The sequence below is a fragment of the Poecile atricapillus genome, chromosome 27, assembly GCF_030490865.1.
Source record: "Poecile atricapillus isolate bPoeAtr1 chromosome 27, bPoeAtr1.hap1, whole genome shotgun sequence".
NCBI lineage: Eukaryota > Metazoa > Chordata > Aves > Passeriformes > Paridae > Poecile > Poecile atricapillus.
Genome location: NC_081275.1, coordinates 1,407,976 through 1,428,097, shown reverse-complemented (window position 1 = coordinate 1,428,097; position 20,122 = coordinate 1,407,976). Strand labels below are relative to the sequence as shown.

Sequence of the window (20,122 nt, the reverse complement as noted above, 5' to 3'; positions counted from 1 at the left end):
GTGGCAACCGCTGCGGAGCGAAGGGGCGGTGCCGCCGCCCTGCAGCGATTGGTGCGCGCCGCTGCCACTCAAGCGCGCGGATCCTACGCGTCGTTTCATTGGTTCACGGCGCCGTCACTCAGGGAAGGCTTTGCGCGCCATTGGGCCGCCGTGCTGTCAATCAACAGCACAGCTGGGAGAGCCGCGTTCCTCCGCTTCTCATTTCCCATTGGCTCAGCCGCGCCGAGCGCGAGGGCCGCCCGCGCCTTCTCGTGCGCCCATTGGCCACTTCGCCTGTCCATCAAAGCGGCGCCGGGGAGGCGGGATCAGCTCTCCGCCGCCCGCTTCCCATTGGTCCGCGCCTCGCTCCCCCCTCCCCTCGGCGGGCGGTGATTGGCGGCGGCGCCGCGCGAGGCGGGCGGGGGGGGGGCGGTTGGGCCGGGGCGGGGAGCGGGAGCAGCGGCGGCGGCGGCGGCGGCGGGGCCGGAGACGACGGCGGAGCCCGGCGGGTACCGGCAGGGGCGGATCCGTGGCGGAGGGTGCGGGGGTTGAGGCGCGGAGGGCGCGGGGGTGGCGGCGGCGGCGGCGGCGTGCGCGGGGCGGGGCGGGGCGGGCGGCGCTGAGGGGGGACGCGGCGAGGCCGCGGGAGCGCGCGCGCGGGTGGGGCGGGGTCACGTGGCCGCGCGCGGGCTGGGTGGTGGTGGTGGGGGGGGGTGAGGTCACGTGGGCACTTAAAGGGCCCCGGGAACGGGGAACGGGGAGCGCACGTGGCCCCCATTGGGGACCCCCCCAAAAACCGGGGACCCCCCCAAACCTCCTTTGGGGACCCCCCCAGAACCTCCCCGGAGAGCCGCAAGCTCCCGCTCAGGGGCCCGGCAGCTTCTCCCCGCACAGCGGGAGCCGCCCCGGCGGCGCTGGGGGGGAGGTGGGCGCGGGGCGGGCCCGGGAGCATTCCCGGTATTTTATGGAAAACCCCTGGAGCCCGGCTGGAAACTGCGCCGAGCAGGGAAAACAGAGCCGGATTCCTTCAGCCAGCGGGAAGTTGACGCACCAGCCTAAGAATAGCTCGGGCAGGGGCAGCGTGGAAAGTGTTGTCGGAGGTAACCGGGCGCAGGAAAATGGGCAATTCCAGAGAAATTCCCTTGTTTTTTTTTTTCATTCCTGGGTGGTGCCCCGGTGTTACCGTGTTTGCTCTCTGGTTACATTTCAGCTGCTGATGAAATCGCAGCCCGGAGCGGAGGAGTCTTTGGACCTTCCCATGCTCGGGACCTTTGACTCATAAAAGGCTCCTTCAAAAAGCGTCGGGAGCAGAAGAGGAGGAGGAAGAGGAGCCGGAGAAGGAAAGGAGGAGGTGTTGGAAGGAGCAGAGCCCGTCCCGGAGCGTGGCCAGCTGCGGGGGGACAGAGGAAGTCGCTGCATGTGGAGTTTTCGGACAGTAAGTCCCATGGAATATCGGAATTCTGCGTCTCCGCGGGATAAAAACAAAAGGGAAGGCGAGGGTGGAGCTGCTGGGAGAGTTCCCAGCTTTAAACTTTGATTTTCTCCCCTTCTCCACGCACCAATTCCCTGATTTTTCAGGGGGAAATCGAGCCTTGTTGAGCTGAAAACCTTTTGAGCATTCTTTTAAAGTTTTCTCCTGGTTTTTGGTTCTGTTTGAAAGTGGGGCAGAGCAAAGCCAAACCCATCCAACCTGTTGTGTGGAGGCTTCACCCTCCTCCACCACCGCCAGCTCCTTGTTGTCCATTCCCAACCTCAATCCTGATTTTTCCTCCTCTTTTTTTCCCCCAGTTTCAATCCTTACTTTCCTCCATTCCTAATCTCAATCATTATTTTTTCTTCTTTTATTCTTCCCAATCTCAACACTTAACTTCTCTTCTTTTCTATTCTCCTCCATTCCCAACTGCAATCCTTATTTTTCCTCCTTATTTTCTCTCCATTCCCAACCTCAACCTTTATTTCCCCCTTTTATTTCCCATCTCCAACCCTTATTTTCCCTTTTTTTTTTTCCCCAACCTCAACCCTTATTCTTCTTCCATTCCCAAACTCAACCCCGTATTCTCCCCTTTTTTATCCCCCAACCTCAACCCTTCTTTTCCTCCTTTTTTCCCCCCAACCTCAACCCTTATTTTCCCCTTTTATTTCCCCACTTCAACCCTTATTTTCCCCCTTTTTTCCCCCCAATCTCAACCATTATTTTCATTTTTTTTCCCCCCAACCTCAATCCTTATTTCCCCCAAACTCAACCCGTATTTCCCCCAATTTCTCCCAACCTCAACCTTCATATTCCTCCTTTTTTCCCCCAACCTTAACCTTTATTTTCCCTCTTTTTTTCCCAAACTCAACCCTTATTTCCCCCATTTTTCCCACAACCTCCACCCTTATTTCCCCCTTTTTTCCCCCAACCTCAACCCTTATTTCCCCCAATTTTTCCCAACCTCCACCCTTATTTCCCCCATTCCTCCCCCCACCTCAACCTTTATTTCCCCCATTTTTCCCCCAATCTCAACCCTTATTTTCCCCAAACTCAACCCCTATTTCCCCCATTTTTTCCCCAACCTCAACCCTTATTTCCCCCATTTTTCCCCCAACCTCAACCTTTATTTTCCCCCAACCTCCACCCTTATTTCCCCCATTCTTCCTCAACCTCAACCTTTATTTTTCCCATTTTTCCCCCAACCTCAACCCTTATTTCCCCCATTTTTCCCCCAACCTCCCCCCTTATTTCCCCCATTTTTCCCTCAACCTCCACCCTTATTTCCCCCATTCCTCCCCCAACCTCAACCTTTATTTTCCCCATTTTTCCCCCAACCTCAACCCTTATTTTCCTTTTATTTTCCCCCAACCTCAACCCTTATTTCCCTCTTTTTTTTCCAACCTCCACCCTTATTTCCCCCATTTTTCCCCCAACCTCAACCCTTATTTTCCCCCAACCTCCCCCCTTATTTCCCCCATTTTTCCCCCAACCTCCCCCCTAATTTTCCTCCTTTCTCCCCTTCTCCCCACCAGAAATGCTCTCTCTGAAGAAATACTTCACGGAAGGCCTGATCCAGTTCACCATCCTGCTCAGCCTCCTCGGCGTGCGCCTGGACGTGGACACCTACCTGAACTCCCAACTCCCTCCCCTGCGGGAGATCATCCTGGGCCAGAGCTCTGCCTACACCCAGACCCAGTTCCACAACCTGCGCAACACCTTGGACGGATATGGCATCCACCCCAAAAGCGTCCAGCTGGACTCTTATTTCAGCGCCCGCCGCCTGCTCAGCCAGGTGAGGGCTCTGGACAGGCTGCAGGTGCCCAGCACCGAGGTCAGTGCCTGGTTGGTGCACAGAGATCCCGAAGGATCCGTGTCCGGAGGGCAGCAGGACGCCGGAGCAGGTGATGGAGGAGTGAGGGAGAGCGGAGCTGAGCAGGGTTTTGGGGAAGAGCTGGAGGATTTAGGAGCTGTGGCGGCACCTGTCAATGGAGATCTCACCAAAGAGGTAGGAAACAGATGATTTTTAATTTTTCTGTGATTTTTCTGTGATTTTTCTGTGATTTTTCTGTGATTTTTCTGTGATTTTTCTGTAATTTTTCTATGATTTTTCTATGATTTTTCTATGATTTTCTATGATTTTTCTATGATTTTTCTATGATTTTTCTATGATTTTTCTATGATTTTTCTATATTTTTTCTATGATTTTTCTGTGATTTTTTCTATATTTTTTCTATATTTTTTCTGTATTTTTTCTGTATTTTTCTATATTTTTTCTATATTTTTTCTATATTTTTTCTATTATTTTTCTATAATTTTTCTATTATTTTTCTATAATTTTTCTATATTTTTTCTATTATTTTTTATACTGTTTTAAGTGAGGTTTTTGGCTTCCCGGCGAGCAGAACTTTGTGTTTGGAATGTCGCAATCCCGAATCTCAGCGCGCTCCGGGGGTAATTCCGGGGTGATTTCCCTTTTTGTCTGCTCCAAAGGAGCAGTGAAAGGAGGGGGAAGGAGCTGGGGGGGCCCCTCGTGACTCTGAGGATTGGGAAAGCGATCATTCCAGCCAGGAAATAAACAGGAGTGTTGGGAAAGAGCCCCGGCCCAGGTGTGCAGCAGGTGGTTGGGTTGCTGGGCTGGAGCCTGGCCAGGAGCTCATTCCTTGTTCAGTTTTCCTCCCCAAAATTCAGTTCCTCACTCACTTTTCCCGCCCAGGAGCCTGTTCCTTGCTCTTTTCCTCCCCAAAATTCACTTTCTCACTCACTTTTCCTGCCCAGGAGCCTGTTCCTTGCTCTTTTCCTCCCCAAAATTCACTTTCTCACTCACTTTTCCTGCCCAGGAGCTCATTCCTTGTTCAGTTTTCCTCCCCAAAATTCAATTCCTCACTTTTCCTGCCCAGGAGCTCATTCCTTGTTCAGTTTTCCTCCCCAAAATTCACTTTCTCACTCACTTTTCCTGCCCAGGAACTCATTCCTTGTTCAGTTTTCCTCCCCAAAATTCAATTCCTCACTTACTTTTCCTGCCCAGGAGCCTGTTCCTTGCTCTTTTTCTCCCCAAAATTCAGTTTCTCACTCACTTTTCCTGCCCAGGAGCTCATTCCTTGCTCAGTTTTCCTCCCCAAAACTCACTTTCTCACTCACTTTTCCTGCCCAGGAGCCTGTTCCTTGCTCTTTTTCTCCCCAAAATTCACTTTCTCACTCACTTTTCCTGCCCAGGAGCCTGTTCCTTGCTCTTTTTCTCCCCAAAATTCACTTTCTCACTCACTTTTCCTGCCCAGGAGCTCATTCCTTGTTCAGTTTTCCTCCCAAAATTCAATTCCTCACTTTTCCTGCCCAGGAGCTCATTCCTTGTTCAGTTTTCCTCCCCAAAATTCAGTTCCTCACTCACTTTTCCTGCCCAGGAACTCATTCCTTGTTCAGTTTTCCTCCCCAAAATTCAATTCCTCACTTTTCCTGCCCAGGAGCCTGTTCCTTGCTCTTTTCCTCCCCAAAATTCAGTTCCTCACTCACTTTTCCTGCCCAGGAACCTGTTCCTTGTTCAGTTTTCCTCCCCAAAATTCAGTTCCTCACTCACTTTTCCTGCCCAGGAACCTGTTCCTTGCTCAGTTTTATTCCCCAGAATTTGGTTCCTCAGTTTTCCTCCCCAAAATCTGGTTCCTCCCTTGGTTTTCCTCCCCAAAATCCGATTCCTCCCTCGGTTTTCCTTTCCAAAATCTAGTTCCTCGGTTTTCCTCCGCAAAATCTGGTTCTTCCCTTGGTTTTCCTCCCCAAAATCCGATTCCTCCCTGGGTTTTCCTCCCCAAAATCCAATTCCTCCCTGGGTTTTCCTCCCCAGCTGTCTGGCCAGAGCTGGGTTGGGGGGGATTTGCCTTTTTTCGCTTTTCCTGCTTGAGCCACGAGCTTTGGGAAAGGCTGGGATGCGATTCCAGGCCCTGGGAGCTTTTGGTCACGGCACATCCCGGGTTCCCTGGGCCTTGGGTCCTTCCAGGGTAGAGCAATTGGGGTGTCAGTGGTGATACCACAGCCCCAGGTCCTCCCAGGGTTGTAGAACAGTGGTGATTCCCAGCCTTGGGTCCTTCCAGGGTTGAGGAATTGGAGTGGTTAGTGCTGGTTCCAAGCCTTGGGTCCTTCCAGGGTTATGGAATGGGAGTGTCAGTGGTGATTCCACAGCCCCAGGTCCTCCCAGGGTTGTAGAACAGGGGTGTCAGTGGTGATTCCCAGCCTTGGGTCCTTCCAGGGTCGAGGAATTGGGGGTGTCAGTGGTGATCCCTGTGCCCAGGTCCTTGCAGGGTTAAGGAATGGAGGTGTCAGTGGTGATTCCATGTGCCCAGGTCCTTGCAGGGTTATGGAATGGGGGTGTCAGTGCTGATTCCTCTGCCCAGGTCCTTGCAGGGTTAAGGAATGGAGGTGTCAGTGGTTATTCCATGTACTCAGGTCCTTGCAGGGTTATGGAATGGGGGTTGTCAGTGCTGATCCCTGTGCCCAGGTCCTTGCAGGGTTATGGAATGGGGGTGTCAGTGGTGGATCCCTGTGCCCAGGTCCTTGCAGGGTTATGGAATGGGGGTGTCAGTGCTGATTGAATGTGCCCAGGTCCTTGCAGGGTTATGGAATGGGGGTGTCAGTGCTAATCCCTGTGCTCAGGTCCTTGCAGGGTTATGGAATGGGGCTGTCAGTGCTGATCCCTGTGCTCAGGTCCTTGCAGGGTTATGGAATGGGGGTGTCAGTGCTGATCCCTGTGCCCAGGTCCTTGCAGGGTTATGGAATGGGAGTGTCAGTGCTGATCCCTGTGCCCAGGTCCTTGCAGGGTTATGGAATGGGGCTGTCAGTGCTGATTCCTGTGCCCAGGTCCTTGCAGGGTTATGGAATGGGGGTGTCAGTGGTGATTGAATGTGCCCAGGTCCTTGCAGGGTTATGGAATGGGGCTGTCAGTGCTGATGCCTGTGCCCAGGTCCTTGCAGGGTTATGGAATAGGGCTGTCAGTGCTGATTCCTGTGCTCAGGTCCTTGCAGGGTTATGGAATGGGGGTGTCAGTGCTGATCCCTGTGCCCAGGTCCTTGCAGGGTTATGGAATGGGGCTGTCAGTGCTGATTCCTGTGCTCAGGTCCTTGCAGGGTTATGGAATGGGGCTGTCAGTGCTGATCCCTGTGCCCAGGCCATGCCCCAGCCCTGCCTGGCTCCGGGCACGGCCGGCAGGGATCGGGATCAGGGTGTGGGAATGGGTGTGGGGAGCGCCGCAGAGCCAGAGCTGGAAGCGCTGGAGGAGACTGGGAATGTCATCCCGCTTCTCCCTGCGGGTTTCCAGGGATCTCCAGGGGGAAAATCCCGCTCGGGGATGGCAGCAGCGACCTTGGAGGTGCCAGAGGGTGACGGGACACGAGGCCAAACCTTGTGCTGATCCCTGGTGATTCCCAGGGAGGCGATTCCCAGCTCGGGAATGGCGAGGGATCGGAGGGATCCTCGCCTTGTGCAAGGTCACTCCTGCTGCTCTTCCCGGGTTTGGGATTCCCGGCTCTGGGGAGCTTTCCCAGTGCAGGGAAACTGGGATGAGATTTGGGGGGAATTCAGGAAGAGAGAATCCAGGAGCTGCTGTTTTCCAGCATCCTCCACAGGCAGGGAAACCAGGATGAGATTTTGGGGGAATTCAGGAAGAGAGAATCCAGGAGCCGCCGTTTTCCAGCATCCTCCATGGGCAGGGAAACTGGGATGAGATTTTGGGGGGATTTGGGATAAGAGAGAATCCAGCATCCTCTACAGACAGGGAAACCGGGATGAGATTTTGGGGGGATTCAGGAAGAGAGAATCCAACATCCTCTACAGACAGGGAAACCGGGATGAGATTTTGGGGGGATTTGGGATAAGAGAGAATCCAGCATCCTCTACAGACAGGGAAACCGGGATGAGATTTTGGGGGGATTTGGGATAAGAGAGAATCCAGGAGCTGCCGTTTTCCAGCATCCTCCACAGGCAGGGAAACCGGGATGAGATTTTGGGGGGATTTGGGATAAGAGAGAATCCAGGAGCTGCCGTTTTCCAGCATCCTCCATGGGCAGGGAAACTGGGATGAGATTTTGGGGCGATTTGGGATAAGAGAGAATCCAGCATCCTCTACAGACAGGGAAACTGGGATGAGATTTTGGGGGGATTTGGGATAAGAGAGAATCCAGGAGCTGCCGTTTTCCAGCGTTCTCCGCAGACAGGGAAACCAGGATGAGATTTTGGGGGGATTTGGGATAAGAGAGAATCCAGGAGCTGCCGTTTTCCAGCGGAACCGGGGCTGGGAATGAGCGAGGGCAGAGATCTGCAGCTTTTCCCACATCCCTGCTGCCTCTCGGGGGGCTCTGTGTTCCATGATTTTCCCCGGGCAGGAGGAGCAGAAGCCGCTGGCGCTCCAGGAAATCCCGTCTGGCTCCCACGTCACTCCCTCACCCCATCCCGGCTCCCTCCTCCCCCAACTCGCTGCTCCCACATTTCATTTTAGGCATTTTTTTTTTTCTTCTTTTTTTCTTTTTTTTTTTTTTTTTTACGGTGGGATTTTTAATTTTTTTTTGATTTTTTTCACCCCGATTCCTTGGAAAACGCAGAACAGCCGCAAATCTTCCCAGCGGGAATAACATCCCAGGAGTCCCGCAGGGCTGGGAGCTGCCGGGCCGGGCGGGGATGGAGCTGCAGATGGCTCCAGGGCCCGGCTTGGAAATTTTTCCATGACTTTTCCTGGCACATTGCGACTCCCGGTGGGTTGTGCTCTGCCCAGGCGCGACCTTGCCGGGGGAATACGGGCGATATAAATAATTTCGGGAAGCTGGAACTCGCTCCGGGAATGCTGTGCGGGAATTTTTTTTTTCATTATTTTAATTTTTTTTTTTTTTTTTTTTTTGGGGCGTTGCAGCACCCGGAGATCGGGGCGGGGCGGGGGTTGGGTGGGGTGCGGGGGGGGGATGTTCAGGGGAATTATGAAATCCACTTGATTTTTGTTGTTTTTTTTTTTTTTTATCCCACGGATAAAAAAATGCCCATTTTAAAGACAAAGCTGGGATTAAATCCCAGCGCTTCCCTCTGCAGCATTGGGGGTGGGGAGGGCGGCGGAGGCTCCGTGCCCGGGGCCGTTTCCACAACACGAGGATAAAAATACGTGGGGCATGTGATGACCTGCGGGGGCTCAGCGCCGTCCCCCCCGCTCCCTCCCGCCCGGGGGATCTCCTTACACTTGGCCGCGGTTACCGGGACCGAGCAGGGGAGGGGTGGGGGGGGGGCTCTCCCCCGGGGGGTCGCGCTCTCCGGGCCGGGCTGTCCCGGGGGTCGCTGCCAAGGTGACCCCGGGGTTGTGTCCGGTGCCGGGCCGGGGGTCCCGGTGTTCCCCTCCCCTCCCCCCCCCCCATTCCCGGTGCGGTGCGGGCGGGGCCGGGGGGGGTGGGGGGGGCGGCCCCGCTGCGCCAGGGCGGGGGCGCGGCCCGGTGGGCGCCACGCGGGCGCTGATTGGCTGAGCCGGCGGCCCCCGCCGGCGCTGATTGGTCAGGGCGGCGGCCCCCATTGGCGCTGATTGGTCGCGGCCACCGCCCGGGGCGGGGCGGGGCCGTCGGCGGAGGGGGCGTGGCCCGGGAGCGCCGCATCCCGGCGGGGAGGGGGCGGGGCCTGGCGGAGGGGGCGGGGCTTGGCGGCCGCCGCAGCCGGGAACGGCGGGGGGAGGGTTTGGGGGGGGGGGGGGGCGGCCCCGCCGAGCCCCTCCCGGTCCCTCCCGAGCCCCTCCCGGTCCCTCCCGGCCCCGCCGCCCGCCCGGGGGCCGCCGCCGCAGCCACAGCAGCATCCGCCGCACCGGGGGCGGGGGCGGCTGCTGCCGCCGCAGCGGGGCCGCGCGGGCACCTGTGGCCGGTGGGGCGGAGCGGAGCGCGGCTCCCCCCGCCGCTGCCGCCGCCGCCGCCCCGGCCGGCGATGCGTGCGCGGCGCCGCGCCCCGGCCAGCCCGCCCCGCCGCCGCCTCCTCCTCCTCCTCCTCCTCTTCCTCCCCCGGGGACCATGATCGGCGTGCGCCGCGGCCCGGGCGGCAGCTGGGGACATGAGAAAGGTACCGGGGCCGCCCCGAGGAGCGGGGGGGGGCTGCGGGAGGCGGCCGGGCTGGGGGTGCTGCGGGCAGCCCGGTGGCGGCGGGGAGCGGGCAGGGGCCCGGCGGAGCGGCGGCGGCTCAAGTTGCATCAGGTGGGTGGGAATGCGGGGATTTTCCTGCCACCCCACCCCTTATGCAAATGGCCGGGATGGCACCACGGGCTGATGCAAGGCGGGCACGGCGCAGCCACCGCCGCGCCGCGGGCCCGGGCGGCCCCCGCCGCCTCCCCCGGCCGCGGGCGGGCGGCCATGGGCGGCGGGCAGGGCAGCGCCGGCCATGCGGAGCCCGCAGAGCCGCTCCCGGCCGGCCCCAGGGGCTCCGGAGCCCCGGCAGCGGCGGAGGCGGAGGGGGGCCCGGCGGGTGGGCTGCGGGCCGGGCGGGGGGTCCCTGGGGAGGGGCCGCTGGGTGGGGACCCCCCCCAGCCCACCCCACCCCCGGCAGGCCGGGCGGCTGAAGGAAATGTGGTCTGTCTTACAGGACATCGATTTGATTGACATCCTGTGGAGACAGGATATTGATCTCGGCGCTGGGCGAGAGATTTTTGACTACAGCCACCGTCAGAAAGAGAGCGAAGTGGACAAAGAGCTGAGCGATGGGAGGGAGCGCGGGGACAGCTGGAGGAGTGCAGGGAATGAGGTCTTGGATAGAATCCCGCTAGTTGATGGAGAGACCGGGGAGAGTTTCCCTGCGCAGGTAACACCCCTGGGCCGGCCGGGCTGGGGGCTGCGCTCCCGGCTGTGCCGGTGCCTGTGCGGGGGCTGTTCCAGCAGCAGCAGCAGCAGCAGCAGCAGCAGGGTTTGCCCAGGTGGGCAGCAGGATTTGGGCAGGGCCAGCCGTGTCCCCCTGGCCTGCGTGGCCAGAGGGGACAGCAGGGGACAGCAGGGGACAGCAGGCTGGCCGGGAGCGGCGGCGTTGGCGCTTTCCCGTCGCCCGGAGCGGGAGGATGGAGCCAGCGAAGGAGCACTGGGTGGGGCTCTGGCTCTTTTTTGGATGCGCTGTGCTCGAGCCCTGCTGGAAGGGAGCTGATTCCTCAGCAGCACCTCCCAAAGCCCGCGGCTCCCGTTGCCATCCCGTGCCTTTCCTGTCCCCGCAGGTGCCCGGTGCGGAGGATCAGACAGCGCTGTCCCTGGAGGAGTGCCTTAGGCTGCTGGAGGCCACCTTCCCTTTCGGGGACAATTCCGAGGTGAGCCCCAGGGGTGCATCCCGAGGCTCCCCCTGCCTCTCTCGCCGGTGTTTCGGTGCCTCCCGCGCTTCTCCCGCAGCAGCAAATTGGGTTTGGCTGCTCCGGGAGGCTCCAGGCATCCTGTGAAACCGCCCGGGGAGGGGCGGCTGCGATTAATTAAAGCCTCCTGGCTCTGCTCCTCGTTAGTTCTCGGCAAAGCGGGCGGGAAGGGCGCTGGGCTGGGGGGTGGCTGCATCCCTGAGAATCCTCGAGCGTTCCTGAGCATCCGTGAACATCCCTGAACGTTCCTGAATGTCCCTGTGCATCTCTGAGTGTCCATCCCTGAGCATCCATCAGCATCCTTGAGCATCCCTGAGAATCCCTGTGCATCCCTGAGTGTCCATCCCTGAGAATCCCTGTGCATCTCTGAGTGTCCATCCCTGAGCATCCCTGAGAATCCCTGTGCATCTCTGAGTGTCTGTCCCTGAGTGTCCCCAAGTGTCCCTGAGCATCCCTAAACATCCCTGAATGTTCCTGAGCATCCCTGAGAATCCTCAAGAATTCCTGAGTGTCCATCCCTGAACATCCCTGAGCCTCCCCAGTGAACCCCTAAGTGTGCCTGAGAATCCCTGAATGTCCCTGAGCATCCCTGAATGTTCCTGAGAATCCCTGAGTGTCCCTGATCATCCCTGAGAATCCTCAAGAATTCCTGAGCGTCCATCCCTGAGCATCCCTGAGCCTCCCCAGTGAACCCCTAAGCGTCCCTGAGCATCCCTGAATGTTCCTGAGCATCCCTAAGAATCCCTGAATGTCCCTGATCATCCCTGAAAATCCTTGAGCATCCATCCCTGAGCATCCCAGAACATCCCAGAACATCCCTGAGCCATCCCAGTGAATCCCAGCGCGTTCCCGAGCTGCCAGCCCTGATTCCCCGGCGTGCTCAGTTCCCAGCTGCGGATGTCTCCGCCCTGAGCGAGGCCGTGCCGGGGCAGAGCCGGGCTCCGGGCGGCCCCCCCAGCCTGCTGTCCCCTCTCCTGGCCGAGACCGAGTCCCCCTTCGACCTGGAGCAGCAGTGGCAGGACCTGATGTCCATCATGGAGATGCAGGTGAGCTCCGGGAGGGGCGGGAAGGGCTCGGTGCCGCCGGGCGGCTCCCGGCGCTCTCCCGGCGAGCCGTGCCCGCGTCTCTTGCAGGCCATGGAGGTGAACGGCACCGGCGCCGAGAGCCTCTACGGCGGCACCGGCGGCGACCTGCTGGCGTCCAACTACAGCCTGGCCCCCGGCACGCCCATCAACCAGAACGTCAGCCTGCATCAGGCCTCGCTGGGAGGCTGCTCCCAGGACTTCTCCCTCTTCAGCTCGGACATGGAGAGCCCCTCCATGGCGGGCGGCTCGGCCCTGCTGCAGCTGGCGCCCGACAACTCCACCGGCCTCAACAGCACCTTCGGCTCCACCAACCTGAGCGGGATCTTCTTCCCGCCCCAGATGAACGGCACGGGCAACGAGACGGCCGGGCCCGAGCTGCCCGACCCCCTGGGAGGGCTCCTGGACGAGGCCATGCTGGATGAGATCAGCCTGATGGACTTGGCCATCGAGGAGGGCTTCAACCCCGTGCAGGCCTCGCAGCTGGAAGAGGAGTTCGATTCCGACTCAGGTCTTTCCCTGGATTCCGGCCACAGCCCCGCGTCCCTGAGCAGCTCCGAAGCCTCGTCCTCCTCCTCCTCGTCCTCTTCGTCCTCTTCCTCCTCCTCGTTTTCCGAGGAAGGCGCCGTGGGCTACAGCTCGGACTCGGAGAACGTGGACTTTGAGGAAGCGGAAGGGGCGGTTGGCTACCAGCCAGAGTACAGCAAGTTCTGCCGCATGAGCTACCAGGACCCGGCGCAGCTCCATTACCTGCCTTACCTGGAGCACGTCGGCCACAACCACACCTACAACATGGCCCCGGGCGCCCTGGACCCCGAGGAGCCCAAAGCGCCCGGCGCCGGCAAGAAGAGCGGCAAGGAGAAACCCTCGGAGCTGCTGGACAAGCAGCTGAGCCGCGACGAGCACCGCGCCAGGGCCATGAAGATCCCCTTCACCAACGACAAGATCATCAACCTGCCCGTGGAGGAGTTCAACGAGCTCCTGTCCAAGTACCAGCTGAGCGAGGCGCAGCTCAGCCTCATCCGCGACATCCGCCGGCGCGGCAAGAACAAGATGGCCGCGCAGAACTGCCGCAAGAGGAAACTGGACACCATCCTCAACCTGGAGCGCGACGTGGAGGAGCTGCAACGCGACAAATCCAAACTGCTCAGGGAGAAGGTGGAGTTCCTCAAATCCATCCGGCAGATGAAGCAGAAGGTGCAGAGCCTGTACCAGGAGGTGTTCGGGCGGCTGCGGGACGAGCAGGGCCGGCCCTACTCGCCGAGCCGCTACGCGCTGCAGTACGGCAGCGACGGCAGCGTGCTGCTGATCCCCCGCGCGCCCGCGCCCGCCGAGCCGCAGCCGCGGCGCCAGGAGCGCAAGCAGAAGGACAGGAGGAAGTGAAGGCGGCGGCGGAAGGGAGAGCTGGGATGAGGGCCGAGCCTGGAAGCGCTTGCGGAGGGAACTTTGATGCCTTCTTATCCGATTCTGTCTTCTCGAAGCGGCGCCGCCGCCGCCGCCGCCGCCGGGGACTCTGCGGGAGCGGCCGTCCCGGAATAAAAAAAAGGGGGGGACGGAGCCTTCGCCCCCCTCCAAGCCCAGCTGCCACCGCCCAGCCCCGAGGTGCTGGGAGAGCAGGGACGAGCTGGCATCGCTGCTGGGGAGGTTGGCACGAGGTGGATAAAACAAAAACAAAAAAAAAAAAAATAACAAACTACTGTTAGGAACTGGCTTTAAATAAGAGAAAAAAACAAAAAAAAAACCCACAAAAAAAAAATCCCAAGAAAACAACAAAAGAAAAAGAGATTTAAGCGAAGGGACTTCAAACCAAGTTATAGGAGAGACGTTTTTCTGAACTTCCAAAGTTCTGTGATTTCAGGTAGTTGGTTGTTTTTATTTTATTTTATTCCCTTTTCCTTTTTTTTTTTTTTTTTGCTGGTTCTTTTTTGGTTTTGTTTTTCTTTTTTTTCCCTTTTTATTATTTTTAGTTTTTGTTCTTTTTTCCTTTTATCCCGACCCCGTTTTTGGCGCCGTCGAGAGATTCCGGATTTCTCCTTCCCTCGAGCACCCGAGATCACAGCAGGGCACACACGTGGAGAGACACAAAAAAAAGTGGAAAGACACCAAAAAAAAGTGGAAAGACACAAAAAAAAAGTGGAGAGACACAAAAAAAAGCAACTTTCATTAACCCCTTCCTGCCCGAGGAAGCTCAAACCTCGGAGGGGGAGGAAAAAAAAGCGACAAAACCATCCAGGAAAGGAAAATTTAAAAATAAAAGAGAAAAGATGACGAGCAGGGAAATCCACGGAGCTTTGGGAAGAGGGGGATTCTCAAGGATCCCGGGAAAGGCTCCATTTCCTGGGAATTCCGGGAGGAATTTGGGGTCAGGAAGGGCGCGAGGGCGGTGACCTCGCGGTGTCACCTCCAGCGTTTTTCACGGGGGGGGAAAAGCGGTTCCAACCTTGATTTTATTTTATTATTTTTTGCCCTCCACCCCCTTTTAGGGTCTAGAAGTGCTTGTGTTAAGTAAAAAAAAAACCCTAAAAAACCCCCCAAAAACCTAAAAAAACCCCTAAAAAACCTAAAAAAAAAACCTAAAAAAATACCTTTAAAAAGAAAAACACCAAAAAAAAAAAAGAAAAAGGGAGAAGCCCAAAGGTTGAAAGCTGCTCAATGTTCTCTTTGCCATAAAGATTCCGTGTAACCGTGTGATCACATTATAGGATTCTCTTCTGTCCCCTGAGGTGTTGGTCTGAATTCCTGTTTTTGTTTTTTATTCTTCAGGAGGGGGGTGGGGGTAGTGCCTTGATCACTGTTCAGGTCTCCACACCTCGGAGATCATCCTAGAGCTGGAGTTCCATATAGCACAGCTGGGAGTGTTCTGACTTTACCAGCAACCAGAGAAAAAAAAAAAAAGAAAAAAATGAAAATAAAAATAGAAATGAAAAAAAAAAAAAAAGAAAATAGAATTAAAAAAAAAAAAAAAAAAAGGTGAAAAAAAAAAAGAAAAAAAAAGCTTAAAAAAGAAATAAAAATAAAGAACGGCTTTTCCGAGCCGGTCCTGTGCACGGGGTCTGAGGAGGATTCCAGGGAGGATTTCAGGGATCCGAGGAGGATTCCAGGGGTCCAAAAAGGATTCCATGGATCCAAGGAGGATTCCAGGGGGAGCCCAGGAGAATTCCAGGGATCCAAAGAGGATTCCAGGGAGATTCCAGGAGGATTCCAGGGATCCAAAAAGGATTCCATGGATCCAAGGAGGATTCCAGGGGTCCTAGGAGGATTCCAGGAGGATTCCAGGGATCCCAGGAGGATTCCATGGATCCGAGGAGGATTCCAGGGATTCCAGGGATCCAAAAAGGATTCCATGGATCCCAGGAGGATTCCAGGGATCCCAGGAGGATTCCAGGGATTCCAGGGATCCAAAAAGGATTCCATGGATCCCAGGAGGATTCCAGGGATCCCAGGAGGATTCCAGGGATTCCAGGGATCCAAAAAGGATTCCAGGGATCCCAGGAGGATTCCAGGGTGGTCGTTCCACCTGGAGCAGCAGCAGGGAAAAGCCCTCTTGGCAAGATGTGTGTGGGTTTGTGGGAATGGTTTCCAGGTTTGCTTTGGTTTCTGTTTTTGGGGAATGTTTGGAGCTGGGATTGGCTGGATGGGACCCCCCCCCCCCCCCTCCAGCTTCCCGGGAATGAAGCACAAGTTGGGATTTGGGGAGGTTGGAATGGAGAGAGAGCCCTGTGCGTGTGTTTTAAATTATTTTCTTTTTGTTTGTTTCCTCTTAGAAACTTTTTTTGTTTTGGTTTTTTTTTTTTGGAATGATCTGTGACCTGTCAGGGAGAGAAGAGAGATTGTTGTGAGCACAGGACAGAAAATAAAAAACGGCTTATTCACTGTACCAGCCTCGGCTCCTGGCGCTTTTATTCGGGATTCCAGGGGGGTTTGGGCTGAAATGGTGGGAATTCCGGGATTTTTGGAGGCTCCAGATCCGGCTTGGATGGGTGGGAGTTGCTGCAGGGGATGGAGGAGGAGAAGGAGGAGAAAAGGAGAAGGAAAAGGGGAAAAGAAGAAGAAAAAGGAGAATTAAATGGAGAAAAGGAGAAGAAAAAGAAGAAGGAAATGGAAAAAGAAAAGAAAAAGAAGGAAAATGAGAAAAGGAAAAGGAGAAAAGGAGAAGGAAAAGAAGGAGAAGGAAAAAGAAGGAAAAGAAAATGGAAAAGAAGAAAAAAAAAAGAGCAGGAAAAGGAGAAAAGGAGAAGGAAAAGAGGAAGGAAAAGAAAATGGAAAAGAAGAAAGAAAAAAAAGGAGCAGGAAAAGGAGAAGAAAAAGCAAAAACTCTTCCATGGGAACAACCAGCTCTGGCTTTTTTCCTTTTTTCCTTCTCAAATCCAAGGAGAAGTGAGGGAATCCTGAGGGAATTCCCGGCTGAGGGGTCCCAGGGCTGAGCCCCCCGCGGCGCTCCCAGATCCTTCTCTTTGGAATTCCGACTCCCAAGCTCCGGTTTTCCTGCTGGGAACGGCCAAATCTTCCTCCGGAGCCGATTCCGTCCCGAGGGGGGAACATCCCAAATCCTGCCCCATCCCCAGGGATAAATCCATCACCAGATCCTTGGAGCGTTCCCAGCGCCCCAATCCCACCCGGATTTTCCCTGGAAAGGAGCTCCGAGCCCCTCTGGGGTCCCTGGATGATCGGGAATGGCAAACTGCTCCTGGAATGGCCGGGAGGCCGGGATGGGATCTGGTGGATCCCGTCCTGGTTATTTCCATGGTTTTGTTCTTTCTCCAGGGATTCCACCCCCGCCTCCCCCGGCCGAACCCATCCGGAAAATCCCAACCCAAATCCCAACCCAAATCCCAACTCAAATCCCAACTCAAATCCCAGCCCAAATCCCAGCCCAAATCCCAACCCAAATCCCAGCCCAAATCCCAACCCAAATCCCAACCCAAATCCCAACTCAAATCCCAGCCCAAATCCCAACCCAAATCCCAACCCAAATCCCAACCCAAATCCCAGCCCAAATCCCAGCCCAAATCCCAACCCAAATCCCAACCCAAATCCCAGCCCAATCCCAGCCCAAATCCCAACTCAAATCCCAGCCCAAATCCCAGCCCAAATCCCAACCCAAATCCCAACCCAAATCCCAACCCAAATCCCAACCCAAATCCCAACCAACCCAAATCCCAACCCAAATCCCAGCCCAAATCCCAGCCCAAATCCCAACCCAAATCCCAACCCAAATCCCAACCCAAATCCCAACTCAAATCCCAACCAACCCAAATCCCAACCCAAATCCCAGCCCAAATCCCAGCCCAAATCCCAGCCCAAATCCCAGCCCAAATCCCAACTCAAATCCCAGCCCAAATCCCAACTCAAATCCCAACCCAAATCCCAGCCCAAATCCCAACTCAAATCCCAACCAACCCAAATCCCAGCCCAAATCCCAACCCAAATCCCAACCCAAATCCCAGCCCGGCCCCGGCGCTCCCGGGACACAAATCCTGGATCCAGATCCCGGATCCGAGCTCAGCCAAGGGGATGTGGGGAGTGGGATCTGCACTGGATCCACAATAAATCCACACTGGATCCGCATTAGATCCACACTGGATCCACAACAGATCCACTCTGGATCTGCAGTAAATCCACACTGGATCTGCACTGGATCCACAATAAATCCACATTGGATCCGTATTAGATCCACACTGGATCCACAATGAATCCACAGTGGGTCTGCAATAAATCCACACTGGATCTGCACTGGATCCACAATAAATCCACACAGGATCTGCATTAGATCCACACTGGATCCACAACAGATCCACACAGGATCTGCAACAAATCCACAATGAATCTGCACTGGATCCACATTAGATCCACACAGGATCCGTATTAGATCCACACTGGGTCTGCAATAAATCCACACTGGATCCACAATGAATCTGCACTGGATCCACAACAGGTCCACACAAGATCCACAATAAATCCACACCGGATCCACATTAGATCCACCCTGGATCCACAGCAGATCCACACTGGGTCTGCAATAAATCCACAATGAATCTGCACTGGATCCACAACAGATCCACAATAAATCCACACCGGATCCACACTGGATCCGCATTAGATCCACAGTAAATCCACACTTGATCCACACTTGATCCAAGGTGCTTCCTGCTCTCCTCCCGGGGGATGACTCCAGACATTCCTTAGGGCCTGGCTTGGGATGGGATCCCAGCTGGCAGAAAATCCCACAAGGATTCCCTGGGACCGTGCAGGGAGCTCACGGGGAAGGGATCCACTGCAGGGATCCGCTGCTCCTCCCAGGATCTCTGCTCCTCCCAGGAGCCACTGCAGGGATCCACTGATCTTCCCAGGATCCACTGCAGGGATCCACCGATCTTCCCAGGATCTCTGCTCCTCCCGGGATCCACTGCAGGGATTCGCTGATCTTCCCAGGATCTCTGCTCCTCCCGGGATCCACTGCAGGGATCCACTGCTCCTCCCAGGATCTCTGCTTTCAGGGAAGGGATCCACTGCTGGGATCCGCTGATCTTCCCAGGATCTCTGCTCTCAGGGAAGGGATCCACTGCAGGGATCCGCTGCTCCTCCCGGGATCTCTCTCTGTTCCTCCCCTGTGCCCAAATCCACCTGAGCCCAGGGCCTGTGGACTCTGAGGAAGCTCCATTCTCCATCCTCTTCCTCCTGGAGCCATCATCTTCCTCCAGGAGCTTTCCTCCTCCTCTTCCTCCTCCAGGAGCCACCATCCTCATCCAAGAACCGCTCCCCTCCACCAGGAGCCTTCCTCCTCCTCCTCCAAGAGCTTTCCTCCTCCTCTTCCTCCTCCAGGAACCCTCCTCAAAGAATCTTCCTCCTCCTCCAGGAGCCACCATCCTCATCCAGGAACCGCTCTCCTCCACCAGGAGCCTTCCTCCTCCTCCTCCTCCTCCTCCTCCAGGCCAAGGTGCCCCAGGCTCCCAGCCCGGCTGGAGGCCAAAAGAAACCCAGAGCCTGCTCCGGAACCTTCTCCAGAGCCAGAACCTGCTCCAGGTCGTGCTCCAAAACCAGAACCTTCTCCAGAGCCAGAACCTGCTCCAGGTCCTGCTCCAAAGCTGGAACCTTCTCCAGAGCCAGAACCTGCTCCAGGTCCTGCTCCAAAGCAAGAACCTTCTCCAAAGTCGGAACCTTCTCCAAAGCAAGAACCCTCTCGAGAACCCGCTCCAGAACCTTCTCCAGAACCTGCTCGAGAACCGGATCCAGAACCACTCGAGAACCCAATCCGGAACCGCTCTAGAACCGATCCGGAACCGCTCTAGAACCGCCCCGGAACCTGCTCCAGACCCTGTTCCAGAACCTTCTCCAGACCCTGTTCCAGAACCTTCTCCAGACCCTGTTCCAGAACCTTCTCCAGACCTTTCTCCAAAGCTCTCGCCCAGCTCAGGGCTCACCTTCCCTCTGTGTCCTGCTCTACCTGGTGGATCAGCACTGGAGGAAAAGGGAGGAAAGGAAAGATTTAAAAAAAATAAATTATTAAGAAAAAATTTTTTTAAAAAATCAGGATTATAAATCTAAAATTTTATTGAGACCAAAAAAAAAAAAAAAAAAGAAAAAAAAAATTCAAAACCAGGAAAAAAAAAAAAAACCCAAAAAAATCAAACCCCCAAAATAAAAACTGGACAGAGCTCGGTGTGTGAAGTTAAAATCCAAACACGAACTTTTACATTTGCACACGGATTTTTAGCACAGGAACCCAAACACATGCTCATAAAAAAAGGTTTGTACAATGCACGTCGAGATCCCACCCCCTGGAGTCACTTAAATAGTTCAGGATTTGGGGAAATAAATCTGATTTCAAAAATCAAAACTCCCCCCCCTTCCCGAAAGGTTTTTGGGAAAGAGAATCCCGACCTCGCTTTGGGGAGGAGTTGGGATTGATTGGATTTCTCCTTGTGCTGCTGTGGATTCTTTTCCCTCCCACGTTCCCTCCCTGCTGGTTGGGCAGGAAAAATCCGAGGGTGGGAAAAGGAAGGAAAGGTCAGAAATTCAGGATTTTTTTTTTTTTTTTTTTTGGGAATTTTTTGGGAATTTGTTTCTCCCCCCCCTCCCCAAAAAATTTTGGAGAAATAGCACCTTTGAACGGAAAAAAACATCAAAAAAAAAGGGTGGAAAAGGCAATGAAAGGGTTAAAACCCATCCCCCCCTCCCCGTGTTCTGCTGCAGGATTGTACAGAATCACAAAGTTGAGTTTGCACAAAGTTCCTCCCCCTTTCCCTCCCACCCCCCAAAAATTCCCTCCCT

At 55.7% G+C, this 20,122-nt stretch overlaps 1 protein-coding gene across 5 annotated transcripts; it reads left to right on the top strand.

Moving 5' to 3' along the window:
• The first annotated feature begins 366 nt into the window (after positions 1–366).
• On the top strand, positions 367–14,764 carry NFE2L1 (NFE2 like bZIP transcription factor 1). 5 transcript variants are annotated; one of them, XM_058857818.1, is made up of 8 exons: positions 420–488; positions 1,011–1,079; positions 1,190–1,414; positions 2,986–3,458; positions 10,025–10,240; positions 10,641–10,730; positions 11,654–11,815; positions 11,903–14,764. In XM_058857818.1, the coding sequence occupies exons 4-8, from the start codon at positions 2,988–2,990 to the stop codon at positions 13,232–13,234; spliced, it is 2,271 nt and encodes a 756-aa protein (XP_058713801.1). In that variant the 5' UTR covers positions 420–488; positions 1,011–1,079; positions 1,190–1,414; positions 2,986–2,987; the 3' UTR covers positions 13,235–14,764. The 5 variants fall into 5 exon arrangements, with proteins under 5 accessions (XP_058713802.1, XP_058713804.1, XP_058713801.1 ...); XM_058857819.1 differs by lacking the exon at positions 1,011–1,079 and having other exon boundaries at positions 367–488; XM_058857821.1 differs by lacking the exon at positions 10,025–10,240 and having other exon boundaries at positions 417–488.
• The last annotated feature ends 5,358 nt before the right edge of the window (positions 14,765–20,122 follow it).